Below are 15,218 nucleotides of genomic sequence, written 5' to 3' on the forward strand. Positions count from 1 at the left end.
CCAGCCGAGCCCACGCTCACAGGGGAGGGGGCCTTGTTGGTTACAGGCTCTCCCCGCCTCTTAGATGAGAGAAGGAGCACGCAGCAGTACCGCTGGCTGGTGTGGAGCTGGCCAAGAGCTGTGGGCCTCCTGGCTGGTGCTCTCTGTCCAGCCTGGCCTGTGGCCTCCACTGCAGGGCGTCCAAAGGCCCTGTAGCTCCCACCCACGCGGTGGTTGGGTTCTCAGGTGAATGGGACCTGGCTGCCCTTACCCCTCCCTCTAAGCAGGTGTTTCTCAGGCTTTGTTCTTGCTGTTTGAGGGCGGCTGACGTTTCTCTCCTGATTCACCCTTGACCTTTAGTTCCTGGTTCCTCTCCTTAGTCCCAGAGCCCTAGTTCTGTGCACCTGTTGTACTTCAGACTCCGTGAGTCCAAGATTGTGCCTGCTCTTCTGTCCCTTTTCTCTCCTCCTGCCGGCCCGTGGAATGAGGGCCCAGCAACAAACAAGAATGCTCAGGCAGGGAGCAGGTCCAGTTTCATCTGGCCATGTGGATGAGGCTTTGGGATATGTTGCTGGCTTGGCCCTCCTTTCCTGGTGTGGAGGTCACCGCCTCCAAGGCCCATCCTCCACCCTGGGCCAGGAGTCTGTCCTTGGCCTAGAACAAGGCTCTCCGCTCTCAGTCTGTGGAGCCCCTTCCACGGGCACTGGCACCGCTTCTTGGTTCCTCAGCTGCAGCTGTGCTTTTTCTGTACCACCTTCAGTGGTGCCACTCTGGAGAGCCAGTGGCAAAGGGCCCAGGGATGGGGTCGGGGAGCCAGAGAGTAGACAGCCTGCAGAGGTCTGTCCTTCAGGCCCCTCCGGCAGGGGGCCAGGCACCAGGCCAAGCAGGTTGGTTGTGTTGCTTTCCCCCAGGGTTTTAGGCCCCGTGCTGGCGCTCCCTCGTGTGTGCCCTGATTTAGGAGAGGGGTGAGCATGGAGGTGTGGGTCGGAAATGGCAGAGGCTCTTCCCAGTGGTTCCTGCCATGGGTATTCTTGCTCAGTCACTGGCCCCGTCAACGTCTCTCAGTGGGCTCAGCTCTGTGCCCGTTTAGTCCCTCGGGGAGGTGTGCTGCCCGCTTTTCCTCCTGCTCCTCTTTGGGTCTCCTCTCCTCACTTCCACTCGGAGGGGAGGGGGCCTCTTGTGGGCCTCCTGGTGGGGGGCCTTCTCCTCCCACTGGGCTCAGAGCCCCTCCCTGCCCAGGTGCCAGTGCAGCTTGGGACATTGTCCCTCCTCCGAGCCTGTGGCTGCACTGCTCTGGTGTGGGAATGGTGCACATGCTGCCCTGGCCCGCTGGTTACTAGGTTCTCTGGCAGGAATTGTGTCTTTTGCATCTTTCTTATCTCCTGCATTAGGCAAGTACGAGATGTGTGATCAGTATTTTTGGTACTTTTCAGTTAACTGAGAAACAATTATTTTTATCTAGAATTTATTAGCTGTTGAAGCCAGTGGCAATAGCAAAGACCTCTTCGGGAGGGACTAAGTCCTGCTAATCCTGGGTCTGTCTGGTACATCTCCTGCTGGTCTTTCCTCCTCACCTCGTGGAGGCTGCAGCAGGACCATGTCTGTTGCTCTTATGGATTGATTCCAACCCTTTGAATGGAGAGCTTTCAGATCTCTCAGCTTTGCAGTGTTTGAAATTCTTCTGTTAAAGGTCCTTGAAGGCCTTTGTGTGGTAGGTCAGTTTATGGAGTCTGACAGCCTTCCATGAGGTGGGCGGTGGGGGGGCCCCAAGGGCCACACCAAGAGTGGTCACCCTTGAGAGAAGAGAGGAGATGTCTTGCTTCTTCTGAGGGCTGTGGAGGTACCTCTGGTCTGGCTGGCTTATCTCCTTTGTAGGGTGGACGTCTGCCTGGCCAGGGCCTGGTCTTGGAGTGCAGCCTGGGTGGGCACTGCCCTCCGGACACATCTGCTTCTGTATTTCTCAGTGCTTCTCTGACCAGTTTCAGCTTACTGTTATTTTTGGGGGGAGGTGGCAGGCTTCCTTCAAATTCCCCTCTCTTTTATCTTTGTAAGCCAGCGGATGCAGTGGGTTCCAGCCGGTGGTGGTAGGAGGGTTATTGTCCTCCAAACTATGGAGTGTGTGTTAGAATTCCTCTGTAAAGGGTTCTTTTGGTGTTACATAAAGATGCAGAGCCATTGGGGCTTTGCTGCCTTCCATGAAAGGTGTGGCCCTGGGTGGGCTTGCTGTGGCACAGCTGAGGACCATGGGCCATCCTCTGAATGCTGTCCGTCCTGGAACTGGTTGTGTCAGTGCTTGATGGTGTTTACTTTTATCCACATTTGTGTGTGGCACGGCTGCCATGAGGGGGCACGGTACTGCTCCTTAGCATTGCAACAGGAGTCAGGGGCGCAGAAGGAGGGGCCCACTTTGCTTGAGCTCTCTCCTGACCGCGTGTTGGTGTGTTTATGATGTCACGTTTTCCTGGGGTGCTGGGGATGGGACCACACATTGCAGGAGTGTGCTCACCAGCTCACAGAAGTCACAGGTGCTGGTGGGGGGCACCCCTGAGCGGGCATGGTGTGGGGGACCTTTTTCCCAGGTCCTGGGTGGAGCTCCTTTTCTTGGCCTTGACTTGGTGGTGCTTCAGGGAGCCTTAGACCAGTGTCTCCTGCTCGGCAGCAGGGCGGACTGGCTCCTGAGCAGCTGAAGGCCTGTGATTCACAGGCTCAGAGAACATGCCCCGGGGAGGGGAAGCTGGTTTGCACACTGCAGAAAAGCAGGCTTGGGTGGGTAGCGATCGAAAGGTGTGGTGGTTTAGAATGATTACTGAGAAACTCCTTTTGTTTGCACCTTGCGCTGTGCTGGTTTCTAGAACAACAGAAACAGACCTGACGGTCATATCTCCTGGGCTGCATGGTGGTGTTCTCTCTGATCTCGAAGAGGCGTAATTGCTTATGAAAGTGGGTGCTTTCACAGGCGTGGGCCGTTGGTTCATTTTTTATGCTTCCGTGAAAAGATCGCACCTCCCATTTCATGGCCTGGCTGATGAATACTTAAGACCTTGAGAAGACGAGAGCATTTCTACCTGCTCCACTGTCCTGTGTGCGCGCCTGCGTGGCTGCACGCTCTCACGGGCGCATGGCAGTGAAGGTGCCCCGTTTTAATGTGTAAAAACAGACTGGGGAGGGCGCCTGGGTGGCTGAGTGTCTGCCTTCGGCTCAGGTCATGATCCCGGGGTCCTGGGATCGAGGTTGGGCTCCCTGCTCTGCGGGGAATCTGCTTCTCCTCCCTCTGCCCCTCCCCCCACTCATGCTCTCTCGCGCTCACTCTCTCTCAAATAAATAAAATCTTTGGAAAAAAATCAAATCAATCAATAAAATCTAAAAAAAAAAGACTAACCAAAACAAAGCCCCTTTCTTCATTGTTTTTGTTCTTTCCTTTTCATCCCTTTGTATTCCTGAGTCTGTTCACAGGGGGTTGGGACTTGGTGATCCTTGTCTTCATGTGTCCAGAGCGCGTGGGTTATCCTGCGGGGCTCAAGGTTGGAAGAGCAGGGGGTGGAACTCCTCTCGTGCCCGTAAACGACGTGTTATTGTTACTGCTTCCCGTTAGTCCAGACAGCAGCTGGGGCTGCGCGCCTCGGTGCTGGCCCCCTTCTGTGTGGGGTGGGGCCGCAAGGGGTGGAGCCAGGCATCTGCCGGTGCCCAGGGATGGGGCCATGTGAGCGCCAGCGTTCATCCCTTTTGTTCTGTTCTCTTACTGAGACTTTGTAAGGAATTTGGCAAATAAAGAATGTTCGCGTGAGAGATCACTTCTGGCATGTCATGATATTTTAAATTCTTACTAGTTTACTTGGTGAATGAACCCCAAAAACACTTTTTTTTTTAAACATTTTATTTATTTGAGAGAGAGAGAGAGAGAGCACAAGCAGGGAAGAGGTCAGAGGGAGAGGGAGAAGCAGGGAGCCTAACTCGAGGCTTGATCCCAGGACCCTGGGATCATGACTTAGTCGAAAGCAGACGCTTAACTAACTGAGCCTCTAACTGAGCCACCCAAGCATCCCTCAAAGAACACTTTAACCAACTGCCAAGTGCTGTGAGCTCTGTTCCTGGCGGCTCACAGTCCTTCCCTTCTTCCCTGCAGACTTTCTGCACTGATGAGTTCTCTTTATGTCCCTGCCACATGTCCTCACCCTGCTGTCAGGGTGGTGGTTGCCGTTCAGGCTTAGACAGTAGCATCCTGACCAAAGAGTGAATTTCCTATGTCTGGGGTTCTCTGTTGGATAACAACCCACCCCAAAGCCTGTGGCTTAAAACCGCAGCTATTGTGAGGATTCTGTGGGTTCTGATAGTCTGGGCATGGGGTAGCTTGTCTGTCCCTTGAGGCCAGGTGGTTTGGGGAGTGCTCCATGGCTGGGAAGCCCACACAATGGGGGCAGCTCGAAGGGCTGAGCAACTCCTTGACTGTCAGGACCTGGTGTCAGGAGGACGGGAGTCTAGCGCACATGGGCTCACGTACCTTCACATCTAAAACAGAAGTAGTTCTCACTTTGCTGGTTAAATACTGTTTCTGAAGGAGAGGAAATTCTTGTAAGAAATTCTTAGAAGTGCTCAGTGCTAGGATTCTTTGTTTAATGGGCTTGGATGCTTGTGTGAATTACCCCATTTTTCTTCCAGACCTAAAAGTGGAGGGTAAAATTCCAGGTTGAGCATTCTGGAGCTTGTGAGGTCTCTGAGTTTGGACGTAGTCCCTGGTTATGGGACAGGGGTGGGAGACACCTCACCAGGGCCCCACAGGATGAGCAAATGTGTGTGAGAAGCACAGGGAGCCCTTTCTCACTTGTTGACTGAGCATGAATGACACTCCAAGAGCACACGCTTGGGCTCCTGACCTTCGTGAGAGCTGCTTGGGCCTGTAACTTCTACCCTTTCACACCGGTTCTTACACACAGGTCATTAAAGAAAACCCAGTGAGATTCTTCACTCTCCTTCTTAGGGCTAATGCCCTTAACGGCAGCTTGGGTACATGTCAGCAGTGATGTCTTGCCCTCCCTAAGTGGACTGGCCTTACGGTTGCATTCCTAGTTCACAAAGTCCTTTAGGGACATGGCCTCTCCTGCCTCTTGTAATTCCTTTATCATGTACAGAAACTATTCATTATTTTATGGTATTTAGAATAAAAATTACGGGAGTTGCTGTGAACTGTTTTGAATATTTCTGTTCTAAATTTGTAAACATGTTTGTAACATTTAACAGTTTTTTTTTTTTTTTTAGGCACAAATATTTAAGCATGGAAAACGTGAGGACTGTTTACCCTATGGTAAGATTTATTTGTAAGAGGGTGTGTTTGCGATGTGAGTTTGCTGGTATATGATCAAGTGTGTCTCTTTCACATTTTATTCATAGTTACAAGAGTCTGTAAGCTGCTGTATTTGGACACTATCATAGTTCTTTGTTTTTTTGTTTGTTTTGTGTGTGCATGTGTGCTTTAATCTGGTTTTTCAGGCCTGGTATGGGGAGGTCTGGGTTCTTGGTGCCCTGTCTGTCAGGTTTTGATTCTGGGGGACTTGGTGATGTGGACATACCCTGAAGTCTCTGGCTCACCTGTTGGGCTCCCAGTCACAGCTGCATTGTTCCTGGGGCCATGGTCATGCGTTTTGACCTTTTGCCTCATTCTCTTAAATTTTTTTTTTAAAGATTTTATTTATTTATTTATTTATTTATTTATTTGACAGAGAGAGAGACAGAGAGGGAACACAAGCAGGGGGAGTGGGAGAGGGAGAAGCAGGCTTCCCGCGGAGCAGGGAGCCCGATGCGGGGCTCGATCCCAGGACCCTGGGACCATGACCTGAGCCGAGGGCAGACGCCCAACGACTGAGCCACCCAGGCGCCCCTCATTCTCTTAATTTTAGACAGAACCTCATTCTTGCTGCAGAGAACTTTACTACCTGGACCAAGAGAAATTTCTTGGAGTTATGTATCTTAGAAGATGTGTGAATAAACTTTGAATAGTAGAGCCTTTTTTTTAAAGAAATTTTCATTATGGAAAACGTCAAACATGTATAAAGGAAGAGGGAGTGGTGCAGCGGACTCCCACATCGATTCGCGGCGTCTTGTCCCCTCATGCTCCTGCTCAGCCCAGACACCCTGCTGTCTTACCTGTGTAGTGTGTATCCCCAGAAATAGGTAGGGTGCTTTTGGAAACATAGGTTGATCTTATTGTCACACCTGGAAACGTGAGCGTCGTTGCTCAGCATCCTCACACATCCTCCTCCTCAGTGGACTTGCACACACAGACGCTGGGTCTGTGTTACGTTACTGTCACTCAGACCAGATCAGTCACTGCGTGCTGTTTGGGTTTTGGGGAGATTATTCAGATGCTGTGACAACTTGTCTTCAAATCTTGCCCTCCTTGTGTCTCATATGAAGGGCCGTCCTGTGTGCTCTCCTGGCCCTCTCTTCCCCGTGATTGCCACCTTGTCCCCCCACCAACAGCCTTGGCAGCAAAGGGGCCTGGCCACCCATTTTCCTGTTTGTGGAGAGCCCTCCCCATTGGGCCGGGCCCATGATGTTTGCAGTTTCTTGTAATCCGTGGCATCTTCTTTATCCACCATGTTTCCATAAGCTGTTCCTTGCTTATTGTGCCTTCTCTCTTGGGGACTCCTTTTTTTTTTTTTTTTTTTTTTTGCCAACCTGCACATTTGTGGCTTCACATTGAGAAAGTTGAGCAGGTTCAATTCTCCTACACTTGGTAAATGACGTGGGATGAGGGGTTCTTTATGGGGTCCAGCGTACATTTGGACCATCACACTGCATCTGGGGGACCTGTAGAGTCATCTGTACTTTTAATGTTGTGGGTGTCAAACAGATAGTGCAGTTTGGCAGATCACAGAAGATCCTTCCCACCAATCTGAGCCGAATATGCTGTTGTTTGCAGCTTCCACCGTTCTCGAGTGCCTGGAGGGCTGCAGGCTCCCTGACAGCAACCAGACCCTGCTCCGTAAACTTGGAGTGAAGCTCGTGCAGCGGCTGGGACTGACGTTCCTGAAGCCCAGGGTAGCGAAGTGGAGGTCAGTAGACCAGGCCGTGATGTGCACGGCTTGAGCGTGTGTTGGAGAGGCTGGTGTGGTGATCACTTGGGTTGAGGTGGCCATGGCAAAGAACACTGTTATCTTCTGCTTCTACTTCATTTCCTTAGTCTCAACAGTGTTTCTGATTTTGAAAGGAAAAGTTTTCCTTTTTTTTTTTTCTGTCCCTACATCTTACAGTTAGGATAATTGAAGCTGGAGTGTTGACAGGGAAAGTTTGGTTTTGCATTTTATGTGACATTATTCAGGTACGATATGGCTTTACCAATTTGGGCTCACTGTAGGGAAAGCTCCATTAACGATAGAGCTGAATACAAGCTGCTTTCAGAGAAAGCAAGCTCTCCTTCAGGTTGATTCAGAAAGCCAAGCTGTTTTTGCCTGTGGATGGAAACTGTGTCCTAACTAACGGTCTGATTAATTAACAGATTGCTTTTGAATCAGTGGCTCCCACAGAAACAGACTTTTCTGCTGTGCTTGGAGTACTGTGTTTTTAATAGTCTTCGGGTTTTTTGTTTTGTTTTGCTTTTTAGTTTTTGTATTTTTGTGAGGAACAAGAACCACGTTTTGTATTTGTTCATTTCTTGTGTTTGAAGTATTCCTCGATGGCATCCTTGGCCTGACTCTTTGCCATAGTCTTTCACCACCATGCAACTGCAGCCAACCACTTTATGGGGTTTTCTTCTCTGTTGGTTTTACAGAGGCCCGTCCCTTCCCCTCGTTTCTTGTTGTCATCAGCCTTAATTAGGTTGACTTCGTGCTCAGCACAAAGCACCTCCACCAGCTGGACATGCACAGGCTCGTAACAGTTGTTGCAAACGCACAGAAATGGGCTTGGCACTTGTCTAAGGCTTTGGCAGCTTCGTGAATCCCACGTGCTAGGCCGTCGTGGATGAGGGTGGTCTTCAGCCCCTGCTGTAAAGCAGTATTAATGTCCATGACACCTCCAGCAGCCTTCCTTGGCCACGGCAGTGGGTTATGGGTGGAGCCAAATCTTGAGTGTGTCCAAGCCTCTGCCTCCGTGTGACTCAGTGGTGGCAGGGAAAGAGCTAAGAGTCTTTAGTTTTATTTCTAGTATTAATAGTGGTGGTTTGGGAGGAGTTGTTTGGTAAAGTTCAGCTCATCCTTTGTCTCAAATTCCAGCAAATTCCAGAGAAGTATGTTATGTTGTAGTGATGTTTCGCTCAAATTAGCTTTTGGGTCATACAGTGCATTCTGTAAGAAGTTGTTTATGAGACTAAATGTTAGTGCTATAATGGCAAAAATGCCATGGAAAATTAACGTTCAGGGGCGCCTGGGTGGCTCAGATGGTTAAGCGTCTGCCTTCGGCTCAGGTCATGATCCCAGGGTCCTGAGATTGAGTCTCGTATCGGGCTCCTTGCTCAGCAGGGAGTCTGCTTCTCCCTCTGCCCACCGCTCCCCCTGCTTGTGTGTGCTCTGTCTCTCTCTTTCTCCCGCTCTCTCTGACAAATAAATAAAATCTTTTTTTTTTTTAAAGATTTTATTATTTGACAGAGAGAGACACAGCGAGAGAGGGAACACAATCAGGGGAGTGGGAGAGGGAGAAGCAGGCCTCCCGCTGAGCAGGGAGCCCGATGCGGGGCTCGATCCCAGGACCCTGAGATCATGACCTGAGCCGAAGGCAGACGCTTAACGACTGAGCCACCCAGGTGCCCCATAAATAAATAAAATCTTAAAAAAAATTGATTTTCAGTACTGTATTAGGGTTCTCCAGGGACACACCCGATAGGGTGAGAGGATGTGTGTGCACGTGCACAGACACTTCTAAAGAATTGGCTCATGTGATTGTGGAGGCTGGCAAGTCTCGACATCTGCAGGGTGAGTAAGAAAGCTGGAGACCTAGGGGAGCTGATGGTGGCATTTGAGTCTAAAGGCAGGAAGAATTCCTTCTTAACCCTAGGGGAGAGTTGGCCTCTTTGCTCTGTTCTGGTCTTCAACTGATTGGATGAGGCCCACCCACACCGAGGAGGGCAATCTGGTTTATTCAGTCTACCAATTTAAATGTTCATCTCATCCAAAAACACGCAGAGGCACACACAGAATAAAGTTTGACTGAATATCCGGGTACTCTGTAGCTCGGTCGAGGTGACACATAAAATTGGTCATCACAGGGACTGTAAACCTTTATGTGTGAAGGGGAGTAACTCAGCACCATAATTGCTTTGTTCAGTTTGCATTTCCATGTACATTTAACGGACGTCTACCCTCTTGCTATTTTTTCTGTCTTTTCTGTCTTCATTTTTTTTTTTTTTTTTCATTTTATCTCCTGTTATATTATTGTTTTATTTTCAGTGTCATTCATCTGTTGGCTGTCTTCCCTTGACGAGGAGTAAGCCCGTCTGGCAGGCTGGTAACTCGCTGGGGCTGCTCCCTCTTCCTGAGGCCTTGTTAGGATGGTCTTGTTTCTGTTGCTTTTCCCTGGAGCAGAGCCCTTGCTCCTACAGCACGCTCCTCACTTCTAGTGCATGGCTGTTTGGTCTCCCTTCCTGGGCCCACATCCTGGTGACTCCCCAGCATTACATGACCTCTGGACTCAGCTCAGCTCTCAGCCTCCCAGCTGCTCTCACATGGTGCTTCTGGGTCTTACCTTGTACTCGCACATCTTGGGGGTTGTCCAAAGATCCAAGGAGATGTCTCTGCACAATTATGGGTTTCCTTCTTAGCAGCTACTTTTTCTCAACGTCTGTCCCCAAATACTCGCCATCTCTGTAGTCAGGATTTTTTTTTTCATCTACCAGGCAAGACTGCTGCTCTCTGCTTGGGCTCTCTTTTCCTGTGCTACGGTTTAGAAAGTACCTTTGGGGAGGAGAGGTGTGAAGGTGGGGTGCTTCTGGGCACCTCCCTGCTGTGAGGAATGGTATCCTGGTCTGGTCATCTCATGTGTGCCAATGGCTGGTTTATGACTTTCGTCCACATTTTGTAATTGATGGCAGAAGGGTAAATCTGATGGCAGCCTAGAATCTGTCATCTTTGTAGTTTCTGATTACTGAGTGTTAGGGTGAGTACTTTTCCTATGAAATAATCAACGTGTGTACTGATTTGAGAACAGAAGCAAGGACAATAGCCATTGTGAGGCTCGGTGCTGGGCAGTTTATGATCTTGAGGACAGTCCTGTGGTGGCTGGTGATGCTCTCCCCATATTAGTTACCTGCTGCTCCTCCCGTTCTCACACCAGCTCTGAAGTGTGGTTTTTTTTCCCCACACCAGCCAATTCCTGGACACCAGCTGGCTGTCTCAAAATTCTGACACAGTCTACTCGGAGATAGTGTCTGATTCCTCATGATTCCTCAGATTAAGGGCTCAGTCCCACAAGACTATCTCCCCCCGCCCCATTACTCAGATGCCAGTAGCAGGTCCAGGTTGTAACCTGTGCCTTGACTGACCAGTTATAAATTGGGATCCCCACATTTCCCTCTTCAGGCTCAATTAACATGCTAGAGCAACTCACAGAACTGTGAGAAACATTTTGTGTACTAGATCACCAGTTTATTATAAAAGGATACAGCTCAGGAACAGCCAGACGGAAGAGAAGCCCAGGGCGAGGTGTGGGGGGAAGGGTTGTGTCCTGTCCACATGTGTACCACTCTCTGGGTCGGGTCTCCACGTGCTCACCAGCCCAGGAGCTCTCCAAACCCTCTCCTGGATTTATATGGAGGCTTCATTACAGAGGCATGATTGATTAAATCATTGGCCATTGGTGATTCATTAAACCTCTAGCCCCTGTTCCCTCCTTGGAGGTTAGGGGGTGAGATTGAAAATTCCAACCCTCCAGTCACATGGTTGGTTTCCATGGTGACAGTCCCCATCCTTAGGTGACCTTAGGGGCTTTCCAAAAGTCACTTCTTTAGCATAACTGAAGACACCTTAATCCAGAAATGGACAAGGACCCAATATATATTTCGTATTGTAAATGACAACATCACAGTTATGTGACAGAGTACTCCAAATCTAGCAGCTTAAAATGATGCATTTTTAATGTCCTCATTTCTGTGGATTGGGAATCTGGGTGTAACTTCTCTGGGTCTTGTGGTCAGGGTCTGTCTAAGGCTTCACGAAGGTGTTGGCTAGCGCTGCTGCCAGCTCAAGGCTCCGCTTGTGGCCGGGGGCACCCAAGCACGCTCAGGTCAGGTCGGTAGGACTCCATTCCTTGTGGGCTGTCTTCTGGGGGCCTCCCAAAGTTCTTGCTGCGGGGCTTCCTGTAGTGCAGCGCACAGTATGGGGGTGGTTTCTGTCCGAGTGAGAAGGTGGCAGGACGGAAGCCACAGTCTTCCTGAGCCTTCTTGGGAGGGACATCCCCTTGCTGCTGTGGCCTCCTACTCAGAAGGAGTCACTGGGTCTGGGCTGCACCAAGGGGAGAGGATTGCTTGAACATCAGAAGGTGGGCCGCCTGGGGCTGCCTGCCACCGCCCTTGTTTTACAGAGTTGGAAACTGGTCCAGGGAGTTAATGAGCTGTTGAGCACCACAGTTAGCAGTGCCCGGGCTGGTGTTCAGGTTCTGTGCTCTGTCTGTTGTCTGTGTTTGGGAGTCAGCCTCAGGCTGCAGCCCCCAGATGCACTCTGTACCTTGACTTGGGCACCTTCTGTGCTCCAGGCAGTGTCCTGATCCAGGGCCACCCGCCAGTCTGGCTCATGCATGCTTGCCTCAGTGCGGCACACTGGGGCCTGCCTTCCAGGAGGAAAGGCCTTTGTGCACATCCTTGCATCTGTCTGTCACAAGCCTCTGGGTAGGGCCTCCTCTGACAGATGGGGAAACTGTGGCGGCCAGAGGTTCAGGAGCTGTGCAGGGTCAGACGCCGGAGCCAGCCCGTGCCAGTGTCCTCACAGCACACGGATGATGCCTGTGGCCTCAGCTCAGTGTGGGGAGGGCTGTGGCTGCTGGGGGGCTTGAGAGGGAGGCTCTGGGGAAGAGTTGAAGCATTGAAGAGTCCAGGGTGGCGAAGGGCCTGGGGGCAGTAGGGACGGGAGGCAGAGCGCCTTGTAACTAAGGCTGACGCCCACGGGACCCATGAGTGCCCTTCCCGCTGCTTCTGTCGGGCACACTCCTGCAGTCCTGCCCCGTCCCCCACCTTCTTTCTGCCTGACACTACACAGCACTCGAGGGTTTCTGAGTAGCACAGAACCTCTATTCTGTGGCTCACATTGGCATTATCTTTTCTTGGCAGCCCTTGTGGATGCCAGTTATACTCCATGTTCTTTCCATCCCGTCTCTAAAACACATGGAATTTTCACAGGCACCCTTTAAGATTCTAAGGGACACCACACTATTGATTTCAGTTGTCAAGATAATTTCTCTTAGAGGCTCCAGCAGGCGTGGCAGCAGGTCTGAGGTAATGTCTGTGTGTGCAGGTACCAGCGTGGCTGCCGCTCGTTGGCTGCTAACTTGCAGCATTGCGCCCAGAGTCAGAAAGAGTCGAAGGTGCACATGGAGACTCCCGACAGCGACGGAGACTATGACATCCCCGAGGAGGTGGAGAGCGTGATAGGTGGGTAGGGTCCCTGCAGCCTCCTGGTGAGCCTGCGGTGGGCCGGCTGCCCTCTGGTCCTGGGGGCGCTGGTGAGGCTCCTCTGAGGTGCATGCCTTCCTCCCCTCTTTGTGCTGGCATTATGTGGCTTTCCGTGACCTTGCCCACCCTCACCTTTCATGGAGCTTGTGGAAGCTGGCCTTCGGTCCTGATGCCCACGACCATTTGGGCCCTGGACCCTGTCATTCTGTTTACTGTTTGCTTCCCATGTGTGAGCCGTCATATTTCTACCTCAGTGTACTGCCCTCAGCCCTCCACCATGCCTTACCTGGGTGCATCTGGCCCATGGCCTCAGGCCTTCTGGAGAGGTGGAGTGGTGGCTTTCCTGGCCCCGTGCCGCACACACCTGCAGCGTCTCTCCCACTGCAAACCTGAAGAGCTCTGGGCCCTGCCCTACGCTTACCCGAGGGAGTGTCTCCTGCTCACAGAGCGGAGCAGAGCCCCACTGCAGCGGCCTCACATACCCTGCCAGCCTTCAGCCACCCCTCCTCGTCTGGTGCCCCCTGCCCCCACTGTAGGGTCTCCCACTGTTGTTTAGCTCCAGTCTCCTTGTCCACGAGGGACAGCATTGCACCTCCTCTGGTGCTGTCTCACTGTTTCTCACGTCCATTCTCCCCCCTTCATATTGTGCTTCTTAACCTGCTCCCCCCACCCCTGGGGTCCTACACTGCCCCAGTCACAGTGAATTTGACCCCTTCACAGGCTCCTGTCCTTCCTCCATGTTGGGCCTTCCCAGGCTGCCTGGGTGCCCTTGGTCAAGGTTTCCATTGACTGGGACTTGTCAGGCCTTTATCGAGAGGCCTCTGACATCTTCGCACTTCCTTTGGGCCCCTGTGTGGCTCTTGCTAGAGTCTGGCCTGTGCCTGAGACCCCGGTAAGAGCCCCTTTTCTGCACCCTCTTGCAATCACTGATCTCTGGGAAGTCTTCCTCACTGGTGCTTTCTGCCCTGATGGGTAGGTCTGCTTTTTAGCAACAATGGCAAGAGTTGGCTTTAAATGGTTATTTAAAAACAAAGAAAAGGAAATTTTTTTCCTTAGAATTAATATCCTTCGTGTGATTTCCTTCTTGGTACTCACGAGTGACACCTTCAGTCTGAGAAGTGAAGAACTTAACCTAGAACCAGGGTGAGTGCACGGAGCTCATGGCCCTGGCCTTCTTCTGTTGTTGCAGAGCGGCTGCTGGTCGGGCTGAAGGACCAGGACACGATTGTGCGGTGGTCTGCAGCCAAAGGGTAGGTGCCCTCCGTCCCACTGTGGGAGCTGGGCCCGGGGCTGATGGCTTGTCAGTGAAACGCCCCGTGGTCTGAGCACTTCCCGTCATTCAGCACTTCACGTGCAGTTGAGAGCTCAGAGGCTTTTAGAAGGCAGGATGGTTTTTCTAATACACGTTTATTGCTTTATGTTCTGATTTAAAAGATCATAACTGGGGAATGAGGCTCCTTCATTTCCTTGCCTTTCTGGCTAGAGTGGGCAGAATTTGAGCAAGTCCAATTTGCCCTTTTTTTTTTTTCCTTGCAAATGTTCCTTTTCTTGCTCTTCCATGTCCTCATCAGTGCAGCCCCTACCCCCTGCCCTGCACAGGCAGGCAAAGCTCCCACGTAGTGAGCAGGTGCTAACACACAGCCATATCCAATCCCACAGCCCCTGAGAGGGGAAGTGGTGTTTGTCCTCTGTTATGCCTCAGGGAACGGCCTGCAGAGAGGTGCCCTCATGGAGAAGGTGTTTAGCAGCAGGCAGCCTCTGAACCAGAGTCATGTGTGGTTGGAGTGGGCTGTGCCAGGAGGGATGCTGATCCAGTCAGGAGGTGTCTAGTGTGGATGTGGGGCAGCCCGCCAGGTGGGGGTTGGTCCCGAGGGGTCAGGTTGAGGGTGGTAGCCTGGTGCTGGGTGCCATTGACCATCAGTGGCAGGCTGCTGCCCCGTGGGCACCGCCCCCCCCCCCCCCCCCCCCCCCCCCGCCGCGGTCTCCCTCCCCTGAGGAGATGCCTGTGTCAGTCTGTGTGTGTCGCTAGGATGAGGCTCCCTAACAGGCGTTGTGTAGAGCAGAGTGTGTGTGAGGCTCACTCTGGGTCTGCCTCTCTTTCCCATTCTCTGGAGGGAGGGAAATTGCTGGGGACGACGGTTCCTCGTTGATTGTGCCCCTCACAGTGGGCTGGTGATGCTGACGGAGTGCCGCCTCTCTTTTTCAGAATTGGTAGGATCGCTGCAAGGCTTCCCAAAGAGCTGGCGGATGACGTGGTTGGATCTGTGTTGGATTGTTTCAGGTATGTGAGAAGAGCAAAAGGAGACATGTTTCTGGTTAAAAGAAGTGGCTGTTCTTTTCCTGTATCCCTTTACATTTTCTTTCAGCTGAGCTATTTGTCAGAGCCCCCAAAGCCTTTATGTTTTCCTTTTGAAGTTAAATTTGAGAACTTTAGTTATTATATTTCTTTTATCAGCTTAAATCCCATTACATTTAAAAATCTCTTTAAGAAGAAAAAAGTGGTTTTGAACAGGGACATACATCGATTTCGAAGAAGCCTGGGGTCACTGGGGTGACATCTAAGAGAACGTCTGTGGTGAGGCATGTTCTGGATCTGCCTCGTGGTAGCTGCTAGCCACGTCTGGCTGTTGACCTTATAAAGAGGCTGAAT

The 15,218-nt window shown here is 51.4% G+C and overlaps 1 protein-coding gene across 2 annotated transcripts in view; it reads left to right on the top strand.

The window, feature by feature from the left end:
• TBCD (tubulin folding cofactor D) overlaps positions 1-15,218 on the top strand; it is a 161,039-nt gene that overhangs the window by 23,498 nt on the left and 122,323 nt on the right. For both annotated transcript variants that reach the window (XM_027626122.1, XM_027626121.2), the window contains exons 8-12: positions 5,233-5,278; positions 6,896-7,028; positions 12,411-12,547; positions 13,758-13,818; positions 14,775-14,849. In XM_027626122.1, the coding sequence (XP_027481923.1) occupies positions 5,233-5,278; positions 6,896-7,028; positions 12,411-12,547; positions 13,758-13,818; positions 14,775-14,849 (452 nt within the window). The remainder of the gene's footprint in view (positions 1-5,232; positions 5,279-6,895; positions 7,029-12,410; positions 12,548-13,757; positions 13,819-14,774; positions 14,850-15,218) is intronic.

This window comes from Zalophus californianus, chromosome 16, assembly GCF_009762305.2.
Source record: "Zalophus californianus isolate mZalCal1 chromosome 16, mZalCal1.pri.v2, whole genome shotgun sequence".
In the NCBI taxonomy this organism is placed as follows: Eukaryota; Metazoa; Chordata; class Mammalia; order Carnivora; family Otariidae; genus Zalophus; species Zalophus californianus.